We start from the raw sequence: 17,950 nt of genomic DNA on the forward strand, positions 1-17,950 counted from the left end.
GTGGTTTACTTTTAGCATCTGCAGTCCTTGTGTTTTTTTTTTTTTTTTTTGGGTAAGTGATCAGTCCTTGTGTTTACCTTTTTCTTTTTCAAAGACCCCCTTAGTTAAGTCAGGGGTAGACGTGTAAATGATACCTAACTGGGTCAGAACTAACAAATTCATATTTCGACCATTTAATAGATTTGTAATTGGATTCGAAACCAGGTCTGAGTGATCAGATATATATTTTGTATCAGGCCGACAATAGATTGAAACCAGATCTGGTTCAGGTCTTATTTGGATCCAATGATAGATTCATTAGCATAATACACATATAGATAGATAGGTAGATTAATTGATTTATATTTATTTTTTATTATTTTTGTTTTTTGTGACTAGTATAAATAATATATTATATTGAATTTTAGATGGGTCCGAATCCTAATCAGATTGGAACTAATAAATCCATATCTGGACCATTTACGATATCTATAATCAAATCTGAAACTGGGTCCAGGTAATCAGATATAAATATAGTACCAAACCCTAAATAAATGGACTGGAACTAAATCCAATCCCAGGTGGACCCAGTCCGTTTACAGGCCCAGTCAAGGGCCCCCATTGTGTCCTCATGGTTTTACTTTCAATATTTTGGGCCCTTATGAGCCATTTTAATTTTTCATAATTCAAATCCAACATTAAAGACAACTCATTTGGGTTATTGACTTAACAGAGCTGGGTCTTTGAAAAAAAGTAAATTACAAGGACCTTCAATGCTAAAAGTAGATAAGGGGTCTACTTGAAATGGCCCAAACTTAGGGGGTTTGGGTGGAATGTATCCTCCCCCCCCCCCCCCCCCCCACACACCCACACACACACACACACACACACACACACGTGTACACACATACAAAAAAAAGGCACTATCATGCTAATGCTGCTACTTAAAATGACTGCTCTAAAGAATATGCTTGTTCATTTGGATGAATAAGCTTGGCAGTTATTGCTGCTACTTAAAATGATTGCTTGATGGTTGTTTTCATGTTCACCCCCCTTCTTTGGTAAAATCTTTTGTCTTCCAATATGCTTGTTTGTAAAGGATAAGATGTTCCTTTTGTTTTTCCTTCTTCTGTTGGCATTAATTGCTCTAAAGAATTCAGTTGCTTAAATATGGTTGTCAAGGAAAGCCTAAGTCTTGTCCATTTAGACTTTCTTATGTAAGTTTGGCGCTTATTTTTTTTCCTTAATGCTGGAGTTTGATTTATAATTATCTGAAATCTCATAGAGGTTTACTTAATGATGTCAAGAGTTTTATTTTATTTTTCCTACTCTTTGTTAAAGTGATGGTAATTGAATGGACATGAATCTTGGTTTATGAAATAATCTGTAGATTATAACTATATATTTTGAATTTTTTGTCACTACTGGGGACAGTCTTGATCTTCACATATCATGATTATATCAAGCATTAGAATGTGCTATTTTTCTTTCATTAGTTTATGCATGATGCTAAACTTTTGACAGGTTATTCTAATTTACATGTTGTGTTGTCTTTAGCATTAGATGAATTAACATGCGGGACCTTGAGAGTACTTCCATGACAATCTATGCATCATACCATCCTTCTACTTATAGGATATGTTTGTTTCAAACATTGGTATGATTTGGTCTCAATCCTTTAACTGGGTTTCATACTGGACAGAATGACATGCTTCCAAGAAGGCTTAAAATATTGTAAAAATCATATACCACTCTTAGGTTAAAAAAAAAAAAGGTTTATGGGCCATAGAAATATATGAAATTTTAGAACATCACAACAGAGTGAGATAATGAAAAATGTAATATTTGACTATTATAGATCCCAAGATAAAGAAGAGTCAATACTTGAAAGGAGGGAGGGAGTTAATCTTCTTGATGATAAACCCTAAAATCTTTGATTCTCCATCTTCATACCTGCATTGCAATTTTTCCCTCCCTTTCTCTTGTTTTGGATTCTCCTCTCCTCTCAACCAGTCCACTATTGGATGTGATCTAGTTTCATTCGAGTGACTGCCATACTTCCCAAAAAACAGTTTTTGTTAGCTTAATTATTAGCAATAACCAACAAATTGTCTCAGGCTCACTCGATGAGTTACACGTGCTAGGTGGTCCATCAATGCTACTATTTAAATATTATTAGTTTGTCTATGATATGGTATAGAATTTTGTTTAGGGTGTTCTATTGAACAAGCTACAACAAATCAGCCATCATGATCTTGGTTAAAATGCGGTCGAGCCATAGTTGTACATATTGTACTGAAGTGTATCTTGTACAAAAAATGGCAACTTTTATTTTGGCTAAAATACTGGGTATTTAGCATTGGCTGATATCTGAAAGTTTTGGTGTTTAGTCAGTACTTAAGATACAAAACCACCAGATTCCATATTCCAGCAAGTTTTCAGGACTGTCTTCCCCAGCCTTTCAACCTGAGTCATGATCTAGGTAGGAAGAGAAGGAAGGGAAAATGATGAGGACAACAAAGAAAATGAGTAGAAAAAGAGTGAGAGAGGGAAGCCGGTGGGTAACACCTTGTAGAGAGTTTGAAGAGAAATGATGCGGTCACTAATTAAGACCCAGCCCAAAGCAGACCCGACCATGCCGGAACAATATTTTAATACTTCTTAAATTTAGAATTCTATTTGATTTAGGATTCTACTTCATTTTATTTTAAAACTTCTATGATGCGGTCACTAATTAAGACCCAGCCCAAAGCAGACCCGACTACGCTGGAACAATATTTTAATATTTCTTAAAATTTAGAATTCTACTTGATTTAGGATTCTACTTCATGTTATTTTAATACTTCTTAAGTTTTAGAATTTTACTTGATTTAGGATTCAACTTTATGTTTCTACTTGATTTAGGATTCTACTTCATGTTGGATTAGGATTTTATTTTTTATTAGGATTTTAGTTAGATTTTGTTTACAAATATTAGATGGATTTGGATTAGCCAAATACTATAAATATGCCTAGGATTTAGAGTTTGTAATCAAGTTTTTTTCAATCAAATTTTCGCAACCTATTTGGGTTTTCTTAGCAAAACAGTATTGTTTTTGCGTCTTCTTGAAAGCCAAGCTTCGGCTATTGAAGTTTGTTCTTTCAAGGGTTTATTTTGGTGTGTTTTCTTCACACTCGCGTTATACGCTGCGTCAGGTGGTATCAGAGCGGTTAATCAACCAATAAGATGGCCAATCTTGAAGGTAACGGTAGCAACCAGTCTCGTGACGGTAATCAGGGGTTGTCTGCAATTTGGAGAGCAATCGAAGAATAACGGGAAGTAACTCGTACTATCCAGCAGCGATTGGAGCAAATTAGCAACCAATTGAACACCTTACTACGAGTTGATAATGATAGGAACCTAAATAATGGAGTGTCAAGCTGGAGTGAGAAGACCACCCATTAATCATATCCTTGTTAATCCTAGAATACAAGTGATTGAAGATAGCGATGAAGAGGATGATTTTGGTCGAGCAATAGTTAACCCTGGTGGTAGAGGGGTTAGGAGGAATGCGCATCAGCACAACCACTGGGGCAACGATGAGTATAAACTAAAAGTTGATATTCCTACCTTTAGTGAAGATCTTGATATTGAGGGATTCCTGGATTGGATCATTGAGATTGACCGTTTTTTCGAATACATGGAGATCCTAGATGAACGACAAGTAAAGTTAGTGGCTTACAGATTGAAGGGCGGTGCATCTGTTTGGTGGGAGCGATTAAGAGAGACGAGATTGAGGGAAGGCCGACAGCCAGTTCAAACATGGAGACGAATGAAGCAGTTGTTAAGAGGTAGGTTTTTACCCCCTGACTATGAACAATATATGTTTGAAGCTTATCAAAGATGTGCACAAGAAATGAAGAGTGTGAATGAATATACCTCTGAGTTTTTGCGATTGGCAGAGAGAAACCAATTGTCAGAAAGTGACAATCAACAAGTAGCTCGTTACTTGAATGGATTGAAGCCTGCTATTCATGATAAAATTGGGTTTAGATGGTTCTGAGTGTGCAAGAAGCAAGGAACTTAGCTTTAAAGGCTGAGTGAGAGAGCTCGTAATGACAACTATCGTCGGTATAGTGGGAATGAAAATAAACAAGCAGCTTTTGATAAAGGCAAGTCGGTTCAGGGAGCGCAATCCTCCAATCCACCCCATACAATTAACCCTAATAAGGCTACAATGGGGGGAAACATTTGAGGTACTACTTCTAATCTTCCAAAATCCCTTAATCCTTATGCAAAGCCTATTCTTTTAAAATGTTTCAAGTGCAATGAGGTTGGGCATCGATCTAGTGATTGCCCAAGGAGGAAAACAGTTAATATTGTAGAAAGGGAAGAGGAAGATGTTGCCGAAGAGGAAGTATATTGCAGGCCTGATGAGAAGGATGACGAAGAAGATTATGGATATGGGGAATATACCTGTGTAGTGAGGAAGTTAATGCTATCTCAAAAGAATGAAGATACTACTCAACGGCATAAGCTTTTTCGCATGAGGTGTACGGTGAAAGGAAGAATCTTTGAGTTGATTGTTGATAGTGGAAGTTAGGAGAACATCATAGGAAGAGATATGGTGGCAAAGATGCAATTAACTCTTGAAAAACATCCAAGCCCTTACATGATTAGATGGATCAAAGAAGTTGGTGGCATACATGTGGATGAACGCTGCAGGGTGCCTTTCTCTATTGGTAAGTTCTCCGACGAAGTCTATTGTGATATTGTTGATATGGATGCTTGCCATATTTTATTTGGGAGGTCTTGGCAATTTGATGTGGATGCTAAGCACTCGGGTAGGAAGAACACATATCAGCTTGAGAAAGAAGCTGTGCATTATACTTTGTTACCCATAGTGGAAAAGAACCAAACCAAAGCTTCTAAAGTGAAGGGGCGAAATTTTCTTTCCATTACACATAAGCACATTGAGTTTGTGAGGGAGTATAAGGATACTTGAGAGGTTCACTTATTGGTTATCAAGGGAGAGAGCGTGAGTGAGCCACTGAAGGTTAATTAAATTCCAGTGGAGGTGCAGGGATTGTTGGAGGAATTTCACGATGTGGCTCCTGAGGAGTTGCCTAATGAGCTACTTCTTATGAGGGATATTCAACACCACATTGACTTGGTTCCTGGTGTTAGCTTGCCTAACCTACCACACTACAGGATGAGTCCTAGGGAGAATGAGATTTTGCGTGAGCAGGTAGAGGAATTGTTGAGAAAATGGCACATTCAGACTAGCTTGAGTCCATGTGCAGTGCCAGCATTATTGACACCAAAGAAAGATGGGAGTTAGAGGATGTGTGTTGACTGTAGAGCCATCAACAAAATTACTATTGGGTACAAATTTCCAATTCCTAGGGTCGATGACATGCTTGATCAACTTGATGGGGCTGTGATTTTTACCAAAAATTGATCTTAGAAGTGGTTATAATCAAATCAGAATTCGACCTGGAAATGAGTGGAAGACAGCTTTCAAGACTAGAGATGGGTTGTTTGAATGGTTAGTCTTGCCCTTTGGACTAACCAATGCACCAAGCACTTTCATGAGACTAATGAATCAAGTATTACGCTCTTTCATTGGTAAATTCGTTGTGGTGTATTTTGATAATATTTTGATATACAGTAAGTCTATTAATGAGCATGAGGGGCATATTCGGGACGTGTTGAGTGTGTTGAGGGAAAACAAACTTTATGTTAATTTGAAGAAGTGTACTTTGATGAGTGAGAGCTTCTTGTTCTTGGGCTTTGTTATAAGCAAAGAGGGCATAAAGGTAAATGAGGAAAAAGTGCGAGATATTAGAGAGTGGCCAACCCCTAAAAATGTTAGTGATGTGCGAAGTTTCCATGGGTTAGCAACTTTCTATAGGCGGTTTATCAAACACTTTAGTAGTATTGTGGCTCCAATTACTGAGTGTTTAAAGAAAGGAAAGTTTTATTGGGGTGAAGAACAAGAGCAAAGTTTCGCCTTGATAAAAGAGAAATTATGTACCTTTTATGTCTTAACTTTGCCAAGTTTTGACAAATTGTTTGAGGTTGAGTGTGATGCGAGTGGATGGGGATAGGTGCTGTGTTGTCCCAAGAGAAGAGGCTAATTGCATTTTTGAGTGAAAAGTTGTGTGAAGCCAAAATTGTCTACTTATGATAAGGAGTTTTATGCAGTGGTGGGGGCTCTTAAGACATGGGAACATTACTTGATTGGCAAAGAATTTGTTCTTTACACGGATCACCAAGCTCTTAAGTACTTGAGTAGCCAAAGGCAATTGAGGAGTGATATGCATGCTAGATGGTCTGCTTTTATTGATAAATTTCCATATAAAATTGTTCATAAGTCTGGACTGTATAATCGAGTGGCAGACGCTTTGAGTAGGCGTGTGGATTTGATCAAGACCCTTAGTGTTGAGATTGTTGGGTTTGAGTGCTTGAAAGAATTATATGCAACAGACGAGGATTTCAAACATGTGTGGGAACAATGCATGTCTCAGCAACCGTCAGGAGATTTCTGTGTGCATGATGGGTTTCTCATGAAGGGAAATCAGTTGTGCATCCCTTCGTTAGAAAATTATTCGGGATTTGCATGGTGGTGGCTTAGCAGGGCATTTTGGCAGAGACAAGACTATTGAAGCTGTTATGGGAAGGTATTATTGGCCAAGAGCAAGGAGAGATGTTTATATTATTGTGGCAAGGTGTTATATATGTCAAACAGTTAAGGGGCACTCTTCTAATGCCGGTCTCTACATGCCATTGCTTGTTTCCAATGCTATTTGGGAAGATTTGTCTATGGACTTCGTGGTTGGTCTACCGAGAACCCAACAAGGTATGGATTCTGTTTTTGTAGTGGTTGATAGGTTTTCCAAGATGGCACACTTTCTTCCATGCAAGAAGACGGTAGATACAGTAGGTACAGCCAAACTATTTTTCTAGGAGATTGTTAGACTACATGGAGTCCCTAAAACTATTACTTCAGATCGTGATACAAGATTTTTGAGTCACTTTTGGATTACCTTGTGGAGAATGTTTGATTCATCTTTGAATTTTAGTAGCACAACACATCCCCAGACTGATGGACAGACAGAGGTGGTGAATTGTACCTTAGGAAATCTGATTCGCAGTGTTTGCAAAGACAAGGTAAGGCAATGGGACCTAGTCATAGCTCAAGCGGAATTTGCCTACAACAACGCCGTGCATAGCTCAACAGGAAGATCCACCATTCTCTATCGTATACATGAAAGTTCCTAATCATGCATTGAATTTGGTAAAATTGCCAAAGGTACCAGGTTTTAGTGTTGCAACTAATGACTTAGCCGAGCACGTTCAAACAGCTCAGGAAGATGTCAAGCAAAAGTTGCACGAGGCGAATAAGAAGTACAAGGCAGCAGCTGACAAGCATAGGAAGCACAAGGTATTTGCGGTTGGAGATGAAGTCATGATATTCTTGAAGAAGGAACGGATTCCAGCAGGACAACAGAACAAGCTCAAGCTAAAGAAGTATAGTCTTTACAAGATTACAAAGAAGATTAATGATAATGCTTATGTTGTGGATTTGCCAAATCATATGGGTATTTCCAAAACATTCAATGTTGCTGATCTTTCTTTGTATTTGCCGGACGTTGAATTGTCATACCTAGATCATAATTCGAGGACGAATTCTTCTCAAGTGGAGGTGAATGATGCGGTCACTAATTAAGACCCAGCCCAAAGCAGACCTGATCACGTTGGAATAATATTTTAATACTTCTTAAAATTTAAAATTCTACTTGATTTATGATTCTATTTCATGTTATTTTAATACTTCTTCAGTTTTAGAGTTCTACTTGATTTAGGATTTAACTTCATGTTTCTACTTGATTTGGGATTCAACTTCATGTTAGATTAAGATTTTATTTTTATTAGGATTTTAGTTGGATTTTGTTTACAAATATTAGATGGATTTAGATTAGCCAAATACTATAAATATGCCTAGAATCTAGAGTTTGTAATCAAGTTTTTCTCAATCAAATTTTAGCAACCTATTTGGGTTTTCTTAGCAAAACAGTATTGTTTTTGTGTCTTCTTGAAAGCCAAGCTTTGGCTATTGAAGTTTGTTCTTTCAAGGGTTTATTTTGGTGTGTTTTCTTCACACTCGCCCTAGACGCTGCGTCAAGAAAAAGGAATGTGAGTTTGCAAAAGGTGAAAAAGGAGGAGAGAAAAACTATTTGGCATTTAGGATTTGGGTGGGTTTGTTTTTAAGGGAAGGTGAGTTTGTATTTAAAAAAGGGAGGAAAAATTGTTTGGGTTTTGGATGAGTTTATATCTCAAAAAACACATTTAATTGTTTCAAAATATATTGAAACTAATTCAATTATGTATTTATGTAAGATATGCCATTGGCAATAATAATGTTTTTGTGCTCTTAAACATATATGCTTATTGTGTTTATATAATATTTGTTTAAAAAAATACTTGAGACTTATGAAGCACAGACACGAACATGGGTACACGAGACATGGAATATAGGGACATGACATTTTTCAAAAAAGTAAGACACGATATAGTCGAGATAATCGATCTAATCCTAGTCATAATCTATTTGGGATTCTCAAAGTTATTAATATAAAGTAGACTGCAAGGAATTGAAGAATTATAGATGAATTTACAAAGAGAATTTCATTGTGTAAATCGAAACTGAACAGTGCTATCACAAGAATTGCAAAACCTTATGGAAACCTTAATATTCTTGCCGAATTTATTGCCGGACAATTAAAAAATAGAGTTTCATTTCAAAAAGCAATGAAAAACTCTATTGAATTAATTGAACAAGCGGATAGAAAAGGAATTCAAGTACAAATTATAGGGTGTATCGATGGAAAAGAAATTGCATGTGTCGAATGGATCAGAGAAGGTAGGGTTCGCCTACAAACTATTCAAGCTAAAATTGATTATTGTTCCTACAATTCGAACTATTTGTTAATTAACGTAATAATTTTTTATATTTTTAAAGTATAATAAAGTTACAAAAAATTGAAAACTATATTCCAAAGTCACAAATATTCATTGAAAATTCATAAGCCAAAATTCCAAACGAATAACTCTACTCTAATTAGCAATCAACTCACAATTCAATCGTCTTTGCCCCTCACAATCTAGTTGATGTTTAAAGAGATGGAGAATAAAAGCGTAGAAGGGATGAAAACTGAACAGGAATGCAATCAAAACATGGAAAAATAAAAGAGTCATGCAATAACTAGTTGTAAAACTAAAAAGTAAAAATGAAAACCCCTTACTTTTTAGTTTTTTAAAGTGTCCACGTATGGGACACGTGTGTCCTACTGTAGAATCGATTCAAGTAGGCGCTGGGGTCCTTCCTCATATTTCTGACTTACAAAAAGTTGAGGAACATCCTGAACTGGATGCCAAGAAAGGAATGGCATTATCATGACCCAAGGATCCATAGAGGGGTAATAGGGTAATAGGCCTATAATAGTTGTTAAGAGGATATTTTAGCAATTAGTTAGAAACACATGGGTGTGTTGTGCTTGCTGTTAGAAGCCAGATATGTCTATATAAGGCTACTATAAACGGATGGGATCCTCATGTTAGAATTGATTGAATGAATTCTTAATTCTCTCTCTCTACAATTCTCTCTCAATTTCCCTTTCGTTTCTTCTACACTCTCCCTCATTTCTCTCTACATTCTTTACCCCATTTCTGTCCAATTTCCCTCTCCAATCGTTTTGTTCTTGGTTCTATTCCATCGGATCCTTTCAATTATCAATCCAATCCTAGGCTAAACCCTAGGTACATGACACCGATGTGGAGTGTCCCAACACTTTTGTCAGGACCCTAGTTTTAACTGATGCTTCCTTAGAAGATAGAACTCGAAATTAAGGGAGAAATAGCAAGAACTAAGGGGGGAACAGACAGAATATTAGGGAGAACAAACTGAAATTAGGGATAACTGACAGAAATGAGGGGGAAATCAGAGAGAATAATAGGGGGGATGTAGATAGAATTGAGGAAGAATAGAGAGACTTTAATAAATTCTTGATAACTCATAACATGATCTGCACTATGAGGTTACAAGTTTATATAGAAAGTTAACCAACAATTATTTGTGGCAGTTACAATATCCTCCATTACCAATAACTGTTCCTAAATCACTCCACTACCTCTCCACTTTCCATAACTGTAAATTAATTGTAAATAATATCCCATTACTCCTAGAACATAATCGTAAAAATACTGCAACTGAATAAAAATACTACAACTGCCGCTAATAACTAGCAGGTTGTGACATTCCCTCCCTCTTAAAAGATTTATTGTCCCCAAGAAATCTTAGCTTCTGGCCTCACTTCTTCATCTAATCCATGCTTTTACTATCTAATTCATCCTTCTTAGACTATAAGGTGCAGGATCCTTGATGGTGCCTAAATGATCAGCCAAGTTTGATACCAATGGAGGACAAATGTTGACTTCTTTTTCCTCCACCTGGCTGGCTCTATCCAATAAATCCTCCATTACTATCTTTGCATTGACCTCAGGTAATGGAGGGGTATCCATTCTGTTAAGAATAGCAGGCTTGAAATCTTTAAGATTTGGAGTTGATGTAATCGTAAACTTTTCCAATGGCACAACATCTTTTGCTGCCTGCTTGCTGGTGTACCCCAAGGGTCCATCTTCAACTGATATCACTTCCAATGTTGTTGTAGTGATTTTTCCCGCGACTGCCTGTTACAACTCTGGGGTATAACTCACTCTAAAAAAGTTGTTGTTAAGGGGAGGGTGCCCAAGGGGTTATAAACCCCACACTAGGAGCCTGAATTTCTAATGTGGGACAAGTCCCTTACCCTGCAGTGGACCATAACATACCACCACGCTCCGCAACTTGGCACCCACGACAGCAAGCTGTGCACTAGCCACTACTAGTCTCGAGCGAACATTGCAATGTCGGTGTCACCTCTGTCGCTGCTCACTTGCACTGAGAGTTATGGGGTTGGCTCTGATATCAATTTGTCATGTACCTAGGGTTTAGCCTAGGATTGGATTGGCAATCGAAAGGATCTGATGGAATAGAACCAAGAATAGAACGATTGGAGAGGGAAATTGGACAGAAATGGGGGAAATAATGTAGAGAGAAATGAGGGAGAGTGTAGAAGAAATGAGAGGGAGATTGGGAGAGAATTGTAGAGAGAGAGAATTAAGAATTCATTCAATCAATTCCAGCATGAGGATCCCATTCGTTTACAGTAGCCTTTTATAGGCATATCTGGCTTCTAACATCATGCACAATACACCATGTGCTTCTAACTAATTGCTAAAATATCCTCTAACAACTATTATAGGCTTATTACCCTATTGCCTCTCTATGGATCCTTGGATCATGACAGTGGGTGTGTCCAATACTTGTTGGAGTGTCTGACATGTTGGCGATGCTAATATGACAACCCCTAGGGAAGTCTTTGTGCTTTATAGCTTGAGACGCTTGTATAATGTCATTATGTATAAAATTTTTACAACATGCATATCTTTATGTGATACATATTATTGTTATGATACATACAAAATAGTACTTGGTATCATTTGGTACTAGTGCTATTTCGTGCCAATAGTAAAACTGGTACCTTATCTATGCAGTGTTAACAGTTATGATTTGAGCATATAATTTCTTGCATTTTTGGACATTGTTATGGCAACATGAGTTATTAAGATATGTATTGTTATCTGAAATGATTTAACACTTATTAATTTCTGAATTGTTATGTACCTTCTCTTTTTGAGCATGTCATACTTCCATTTCATGCTATGAATTTAACTATCCAAAACAACTGGAAAGTATTTTTTTTTTCTTTTTGTTTAAAAAAATTCCTTTAAGATGTTTTTAGGTGGAAAAAAAATCTAATTAAGCAAGCCAAAATTGAATAAGATTATATTGGCAACAAAATGTGAAACAATTGAGGGGTAAGCATAGTCTCCCCTTACAACACACCAAGCTTTTATCTCGCTATATGGGGTTGGCTATAATTCCCTCCCCCCCATCTGCCCCTTCTGAATTTGGATAAATATAACACAAACTCCATTTAATTTAAAAGTTGACATACAACTCCTTATGTCTTAGATAAGTGTAAAGTGAACGGGTCTTATTTGCTTTGGTTGAAAGACAAAAATGTAATTGACAAATAACATCTGTGTGGCTTTTAGGAGAAATGAATAGCCCCTTTGGATTGAGTCTAATTGGCTAGTAAAACATAACTGTAATTAGCCCCTTTGGATTGAGTCTAAATTGACTTGTAAAACATAGTGTTTTCAATTTTTAAAGGATTTTTTAATGTATCATTCTAGTCCAAATTATGGGACCACGATGGGCTGTCTTTGAAGTGCATAAGGTTATTTGTTTACCTTTCCAACTATAGGGTTAAAGCATAACTATCCCAAAATTTCCCATGTCTTTTTGTAAGTGATATTTGGATGATTGATTTGGAGACCATTGGATTGCATCGTATTTTTTTTTATTAGATGCTCGATCGTAAAAGAAAATTATTTGAAGAAGTACTTTTGATTTTGATTTTAACATAGACAACTCTCCCTGTATGGTACCACTTTTTTGAACAAGTTAAATATCACATTCCTGTTTCTGTTTTGCTTGTTAAAGCAATTTGTATTCTAGGTAATCTACGTGCAATCAACCTAATGCTCTCTTGTTCTTCTTTTTTTCCTTTTTCATTTTTTGGCTAACTAAAAAGTTGTAAGGAGATGGCAATCTGTGTAGCTCCTTGTTAGGACATAACCTTGACAACGCTTAACCTTGTCAGGCCTTGGAAAGATGGGCCATACCTCTGTAGATTGTAATCCCAGATTCTGCCTCACTAATTCAGACACTCAACCCTCAAGAATACACAGATAGAACAAGAAATGAAAACAACATTATAAACTATACACACAAAGACACATAAGTTTATCCTGGTTTAGTTTCCTTTGCGGAAACCTACATCCAGCATGCCATAGGCCTCTTCTCCACTATCTTGAATCACAAGAACGATTACATGCACTGTAGAACACTCTCTCACAGCCCTATACCCAGGCAATACAGAGTTAACCCGAGATTACAAAGCACTCTACAGCTTTCCTCTCACACAGTACATACTCGCATAGCTCTCTCAAGATAGAATAAAAACAGAATGATACCCAAAAAAGAAAAGACCCCCCGACCCCCTATTATAGAACATAAAGGGCGGACTAAACAAGACATGACTGGCCGTTACAATAGGGCCGTTATAACTAACCAACATTCTAGAAGAAACAACTAGGTAAATATTGAATACACCTGTTGACACACATTTTTGTAACACCTCGCATTGAGCGATAGGAAGGTTTGGGACAATTTACCCTGATGGGTCTACGTGAACTTCCTAGGGGGGTCACCCATCCCTGAGCTATTCCAGGTCAAGCACGCTTAACGTGGGAAAACTTTGCCTACATTTAGCCCAAAAGGTATTCAGCTGGTGTTGTTTCCTTCCTTACTTATTCTCGATATATACTACCATTCTTTGGGCTCTTGGGGTATTACACACATCGTGTCATCATCATGGGGCCTACAGCTGTGGGTCAACTCTTTAGCTCTTGCCCTTCAACGACCAGGAGCCCCACTGCACTTATGAGCCCCTCAGTGGTTGCCCTCTGAGCAACCGATGTGGGACGAACCCAGTGCATCCACACCATGCCCCCCCGCAGGTGTGGTGGCCCTCTGAGCAACCGATGTGGGACGAACCCAGTGCATCCACACCATGCCCCCTCGCAGGTGTGGTGGGGCTCCTGGTCGTTGAAGGGCGAGAGCTAAAGAGTTGACCTGCAGCTGTGGGCCCCATGATGATGACACGATGTGTGTAATACCCCAAGAGCCCAGAGAAGGGTAGTATATATCGAGAATAAGTAAGAAATGAAACAACACCAGTTGGATACCTTTTGGACTGAATGTAGGCAAAGAACTCCTAACTTAAGCGTGCTTTACCCCGAGAAATCCAAGAATGGGTGACCCCCCTGGGAAGTTCGCGTAGGGCCATCAAGGTAAATTGTCCCGGACCTTCCTATCGTTTGATGCGGGGTGTTACAAATATGTGTGTGTCAACAACACCTTTGACATAAATGCCCTCCCGAGATTCTCATACAAATGTTTCAACAAAGGTGATCCCAACCAATGATGTTAGTTGAAAATTAACTGTATATCCTATCCCACAATAATTTTAAAAGTAAAAAAAAAAGAGTAGAAATATATGATTTGTTGTAGCATAACGCTTGTCCTTAATATTCTATGGTGCTTGTTTATGTCCTTATGATTTACAGCCTTACATTGTGACTTCTCACTGTTTTGGCATGCGTTTTGATAACCAGAATGTAATATGTACATCTTAGTTCATTATTTTATGTACTCCCAGCTGATCTTTGATCCATAACTCACAGGATGAATCATCTTTGATCTGGATTTCTAGTGCTGGTGAAAAAAGCTTGAAGCTAGCTTTAGTTTCGAGAATCATTCCTGGACAAAGAACTGTGAGAGTTTTTTACTTTAACTGATCTTGGCACTTGTGTCTTCCAAACCTTTCACTTTTCTTTTCCCATCCAAGAAAACCCTGTATCATAAGCTATTTCCTTTCTTTCTTATTTCCTTTTCCCCCTTATTGAATTGTACTTCCAGGCTGTTTTCAGACGATATCTTCGCCCTGAAAAGGACTATTTGTCCTTTTCTCTTATATACAACAACGGAAAACGATCCCTTGATTTGGTTGGTGTTCAATACTAGATTTTTTTCCTTAGTAACATGATCAGTGCTTTGTTCCCTATAATTGTAAATGTGGTATGTATGTCACTTGTAGATCTGTGAGGACAAGGTTGAGGCAGAGGTGTGGATTACAGGTCTCAAAGCATTAATATCCTCTGGCCAAGGTGGGCGCTCAAAAATTGATGGGTGGAGTGATGGAGATCTCTACTTTGATGTAAATCTATAACTTCGTTTGATCAGTTTCTTATTTGTTCTGTATGAGTACATGGACAGCCATATTTGTTTCTACTTGGAGCTGCAGACTGCTAAATAAGAAAATGTTATCTGCTTATGGGATATGTATAATTACTCGGTTATTTTACTCTACAGTTTCAAGTGTCAATACAACTTTATGTATATTATTGAAAAAAAATACAGCTTCCTTAAGAGATCTACTTGGTCATAAAATTAAAGTTTTCCGGGGGAAGAGTTTTAACATGTCATAATGAAGTCTTCCATGCCAATAATCCCTAAATATGTTATTCTGGTGAGCTTTTCCTTCGGAAATGTCAGGTTTCCAACTTGACTATTGGGGGCTTACAGACTGGCTCTTGTCTGGTGTTGTCTTTTTATGCCTTGTCATGCTATCTTGTATTTTCAGTTTACTTTAAATGACTTCTGGGGTATATTTATTTCAATTGGTTTAAGTCATTATTAAATGTAATCTTTTTTTTTTCTTTTTAAATGCTAGCAACACAATGTTGCAAGCATAAGTTACAAAAGGATGGATTTGAACTGGTGATTAATTGAGCAATTTTTTAGGAGCTAGATCTGCCTCAGATCTCTGTTGCTTTATGTGCGAAGTGTTCATCTTTGTATCTGCCTGTTTCCTTTTGTTATTTATTTCTTTACTTTTTGTGGAGGGGGTTCATATTTATTGTGATACCTATGATAATCATGTATATCATAATTACTTAATGAATTTTTTTTGAAGCAAATTTTACTTGAATATGTAACTTGCTGTGAAAGCCACTGATCCTTATTCTCCTTTTCTTGCTGTACCGTCAGCACCTTATTGTGCCTGACATTGTTCAGTTGATTTCAGGATAACAAAAAGTTAGTGTCAACTAGTAAAAGTGACAGTTCTGTTAGTGCTACACAAGATATTAGCTCTCTGGAAGTTTCTGTTAGTCCTGACACAAATACTTCTCCAAAGGGCTTTTGCCCTGAGAATTCTGTGTATTTTGGAAGGTCACATGTACCTTCGGACCAAGGAAATATGCAAGTAAAGGGATCTGGTTCAGATGTTTTTCGAGTTAGTGTATCTAGTGCCCCTAGCACTTCAAGTCATGGGTCTGCTCCTGATGATTGTGATGCTTTGGGAGATGTATACATATGGGGCGAGGTTATATGTGATAATCCTCTCAAGGTTGGGACTGATACACCTGCTCATTGTTTTGGCAAAAGAGCAGATGTACTTCTTCCAAGGCCATTAGAATCCAATGTAGTATTGGATGTACATCATATAGCCTGTGGAGTTAAGCATGCTGCCCTTGTAACCAGGCATGGTGAAGTGTTCACCTGGGGTGAAGAATCTGGAGGACGGCTTGGTCATGGTTTTGGTGAAGATGTTACTCAACCTCGTTTAGTTGAATTCTTATCATTTTCTGCTGTTGACATTGTTGCCTGTGGAGAGTTTCATACCTGTGCTGTTACAATGGCTGGTGAACTTTATACATGGGGTGATGGTACACACAATGCTGGGCTTCTTGGTCATGGTACTGATGTGAGTCACTGGATTCCAAAGAGAATTTCTGGTTCTCTTGAGGGACTTCAAGTTGCCATGGTAACTTGTGGTCCATGGCACACAGCCTTGGTAACATCAACTGGTCAGCTTTTTACATTTGGAGATGGAACTTTTGGTGTCTTGGGTCATGGGGACCGGGAAAATATCTCATATCCAAGAGAGGTAGAATCATTGTCAGGGTTGAGGACAATTGCTGTGGCATGTGGGGTATGGCATACTGCTGCGGTTGTTGAGGTTATTGTGACACAGTCTATTGCAAGTGTTTCATCTGGTAAATTATTTACATGGGGGGATGGAGATAAAAATCGCCTTGGACATGGGGACAAGGAACCTCGGCTTAAACCTACATGCGTGCCGGCACTTATTGACTACAATTTTCATAAAATTGCTTGTGGACATAGTTTAACTGTTGGCTTGACCACTTCAGGACATGTCTTTACAATGGGAAGCACTGTCTATGGTCAGCTAGGGAATCCCCAGTCTGATGGAAAAGTACCTTGCTTGGTGAAAGATAAACTTGTAGCAGAGTCCATAGAAGAGATTGCATGTGGTGCATATCATGTGGCAGCGTTAACAACCAGGAATGAGGTATATACGTGGGGAAAAGGAGCTAATGGAAGGCTTGGCCATGGAGATATTGAAGATCGGAAAACACCAACTCTGGTTGAAGCTTTGAAGGATAGGCATGTCAAATTTATTGCTTGTGGCTCAAACTACACTGCAGCTATATGTCTTCACAAATGGGTTTCTGGTGCTGAGCAGTCTCAGTGCTCAACTTGTAGACAGGCTTTTGGATTTACCCGGAAGAGGCACAACTGCTACAATTGTGGACTTGTGCATTGCCATTCATGTAGTTCCAGAAAAGCATTAAGAGCAGCTCTGGCTCCTAATCCTAATAAACCATATCGGGTATGTGATTCCTGTTTCGCCAAACTTAGTAAGGTGGCAGAGGCTGCTGCTAATAATAGGAGAAATGCTATGCCACGCCTTTCAGGTGAAAACAAGTACAGATTAGACAAGGCTGAGATAAGATTGCCCAGGTCAGCTATGCCTTCCAATGTTGATCTAATCAAGCAATTAGACAATAAAGCAACCAAACAAGGTAGGAAAGCTGATGCATTCTCATTTGGTCGACCCTATCAAGCACTCCCTTTATTACAGTTGAAAGATGCAGTCATGTCTACGGCTGTTGATCTTCGTCGACCCGTTCCTAAACCAGTCCTTGCGTCATCTGCTGTTAGTTCTAGGTCCGTGTCACCATTTTCTAGGAGACCTAGCCCCCCACGTTCTGCAACACCTGTTCCTACAACAACTGGACTTTCTTTCTCCAAAAGTATTACTGATAGTCTGAAGAAAACTAATGAACTTTTGAATCAAGAAGTTCGCAGACTTCGTTTGCAGGTAGTCT

The 17,950-nt window shown here is 38.1% G+C and overlaps 1 protein-coding gene across 6 annotated transcripts in view; it reads left to right on the forward strand.

Moving 5' to 3' along the window:
* The window catches only part of LOC127800681 (PH, RCC1 and FYVE domains-containing protein 1-like), a 58,802-nt gene that overhangs the window by 21,342 nt on the left and 19,510 nt on the right, over nt 1-17,950 (forward strand). For 4 of the 6 annotated variants that reach the window (XR_008022834.1, XM_052335435.1, XM_052335438.1 and 1 more), the window contains exons 2-5: nt 14,438-14,527; nt 14,673-14,759; nt 14,851-14,970; nt 15,841-17,943. Coding sequence is in view for 5 of the 6 variants with exons in the window: in XM_052335435.1 (XP_052191395.1) it covers nt 14,438-14,527; nt 14,673-14,759; nt 14,851-14,970; nt 15,841-17,943 (2,400 nt within the window). In the remaining variant the exon portion in view is untranslated. Of the gene's footprint in view, nt 1-14,437; nt 14,528-14,672; nt 14,760-14,850; nt 14,971-15,840; nt 17,944-17,950 lie in introns of those variants that run through there. The other 2 variants (XM_052335436.1, XM_052335437.1) reach the window with 2 other exon arrangements.

This window comes from Diospyros lotus, chromosome 4 (genome assembly GCF_014633365.1).
Source record: "Diospyros lotus cultivar Yz01 chromosome 4, ASM1463336v1, whole genome shotgun sequence".
NCBI lineage: Eukaryota > Viridiplantae > Streptophyta > Magnoliopsida > Ericales > Ebenaceae > Diospyros > Diospyros lotus.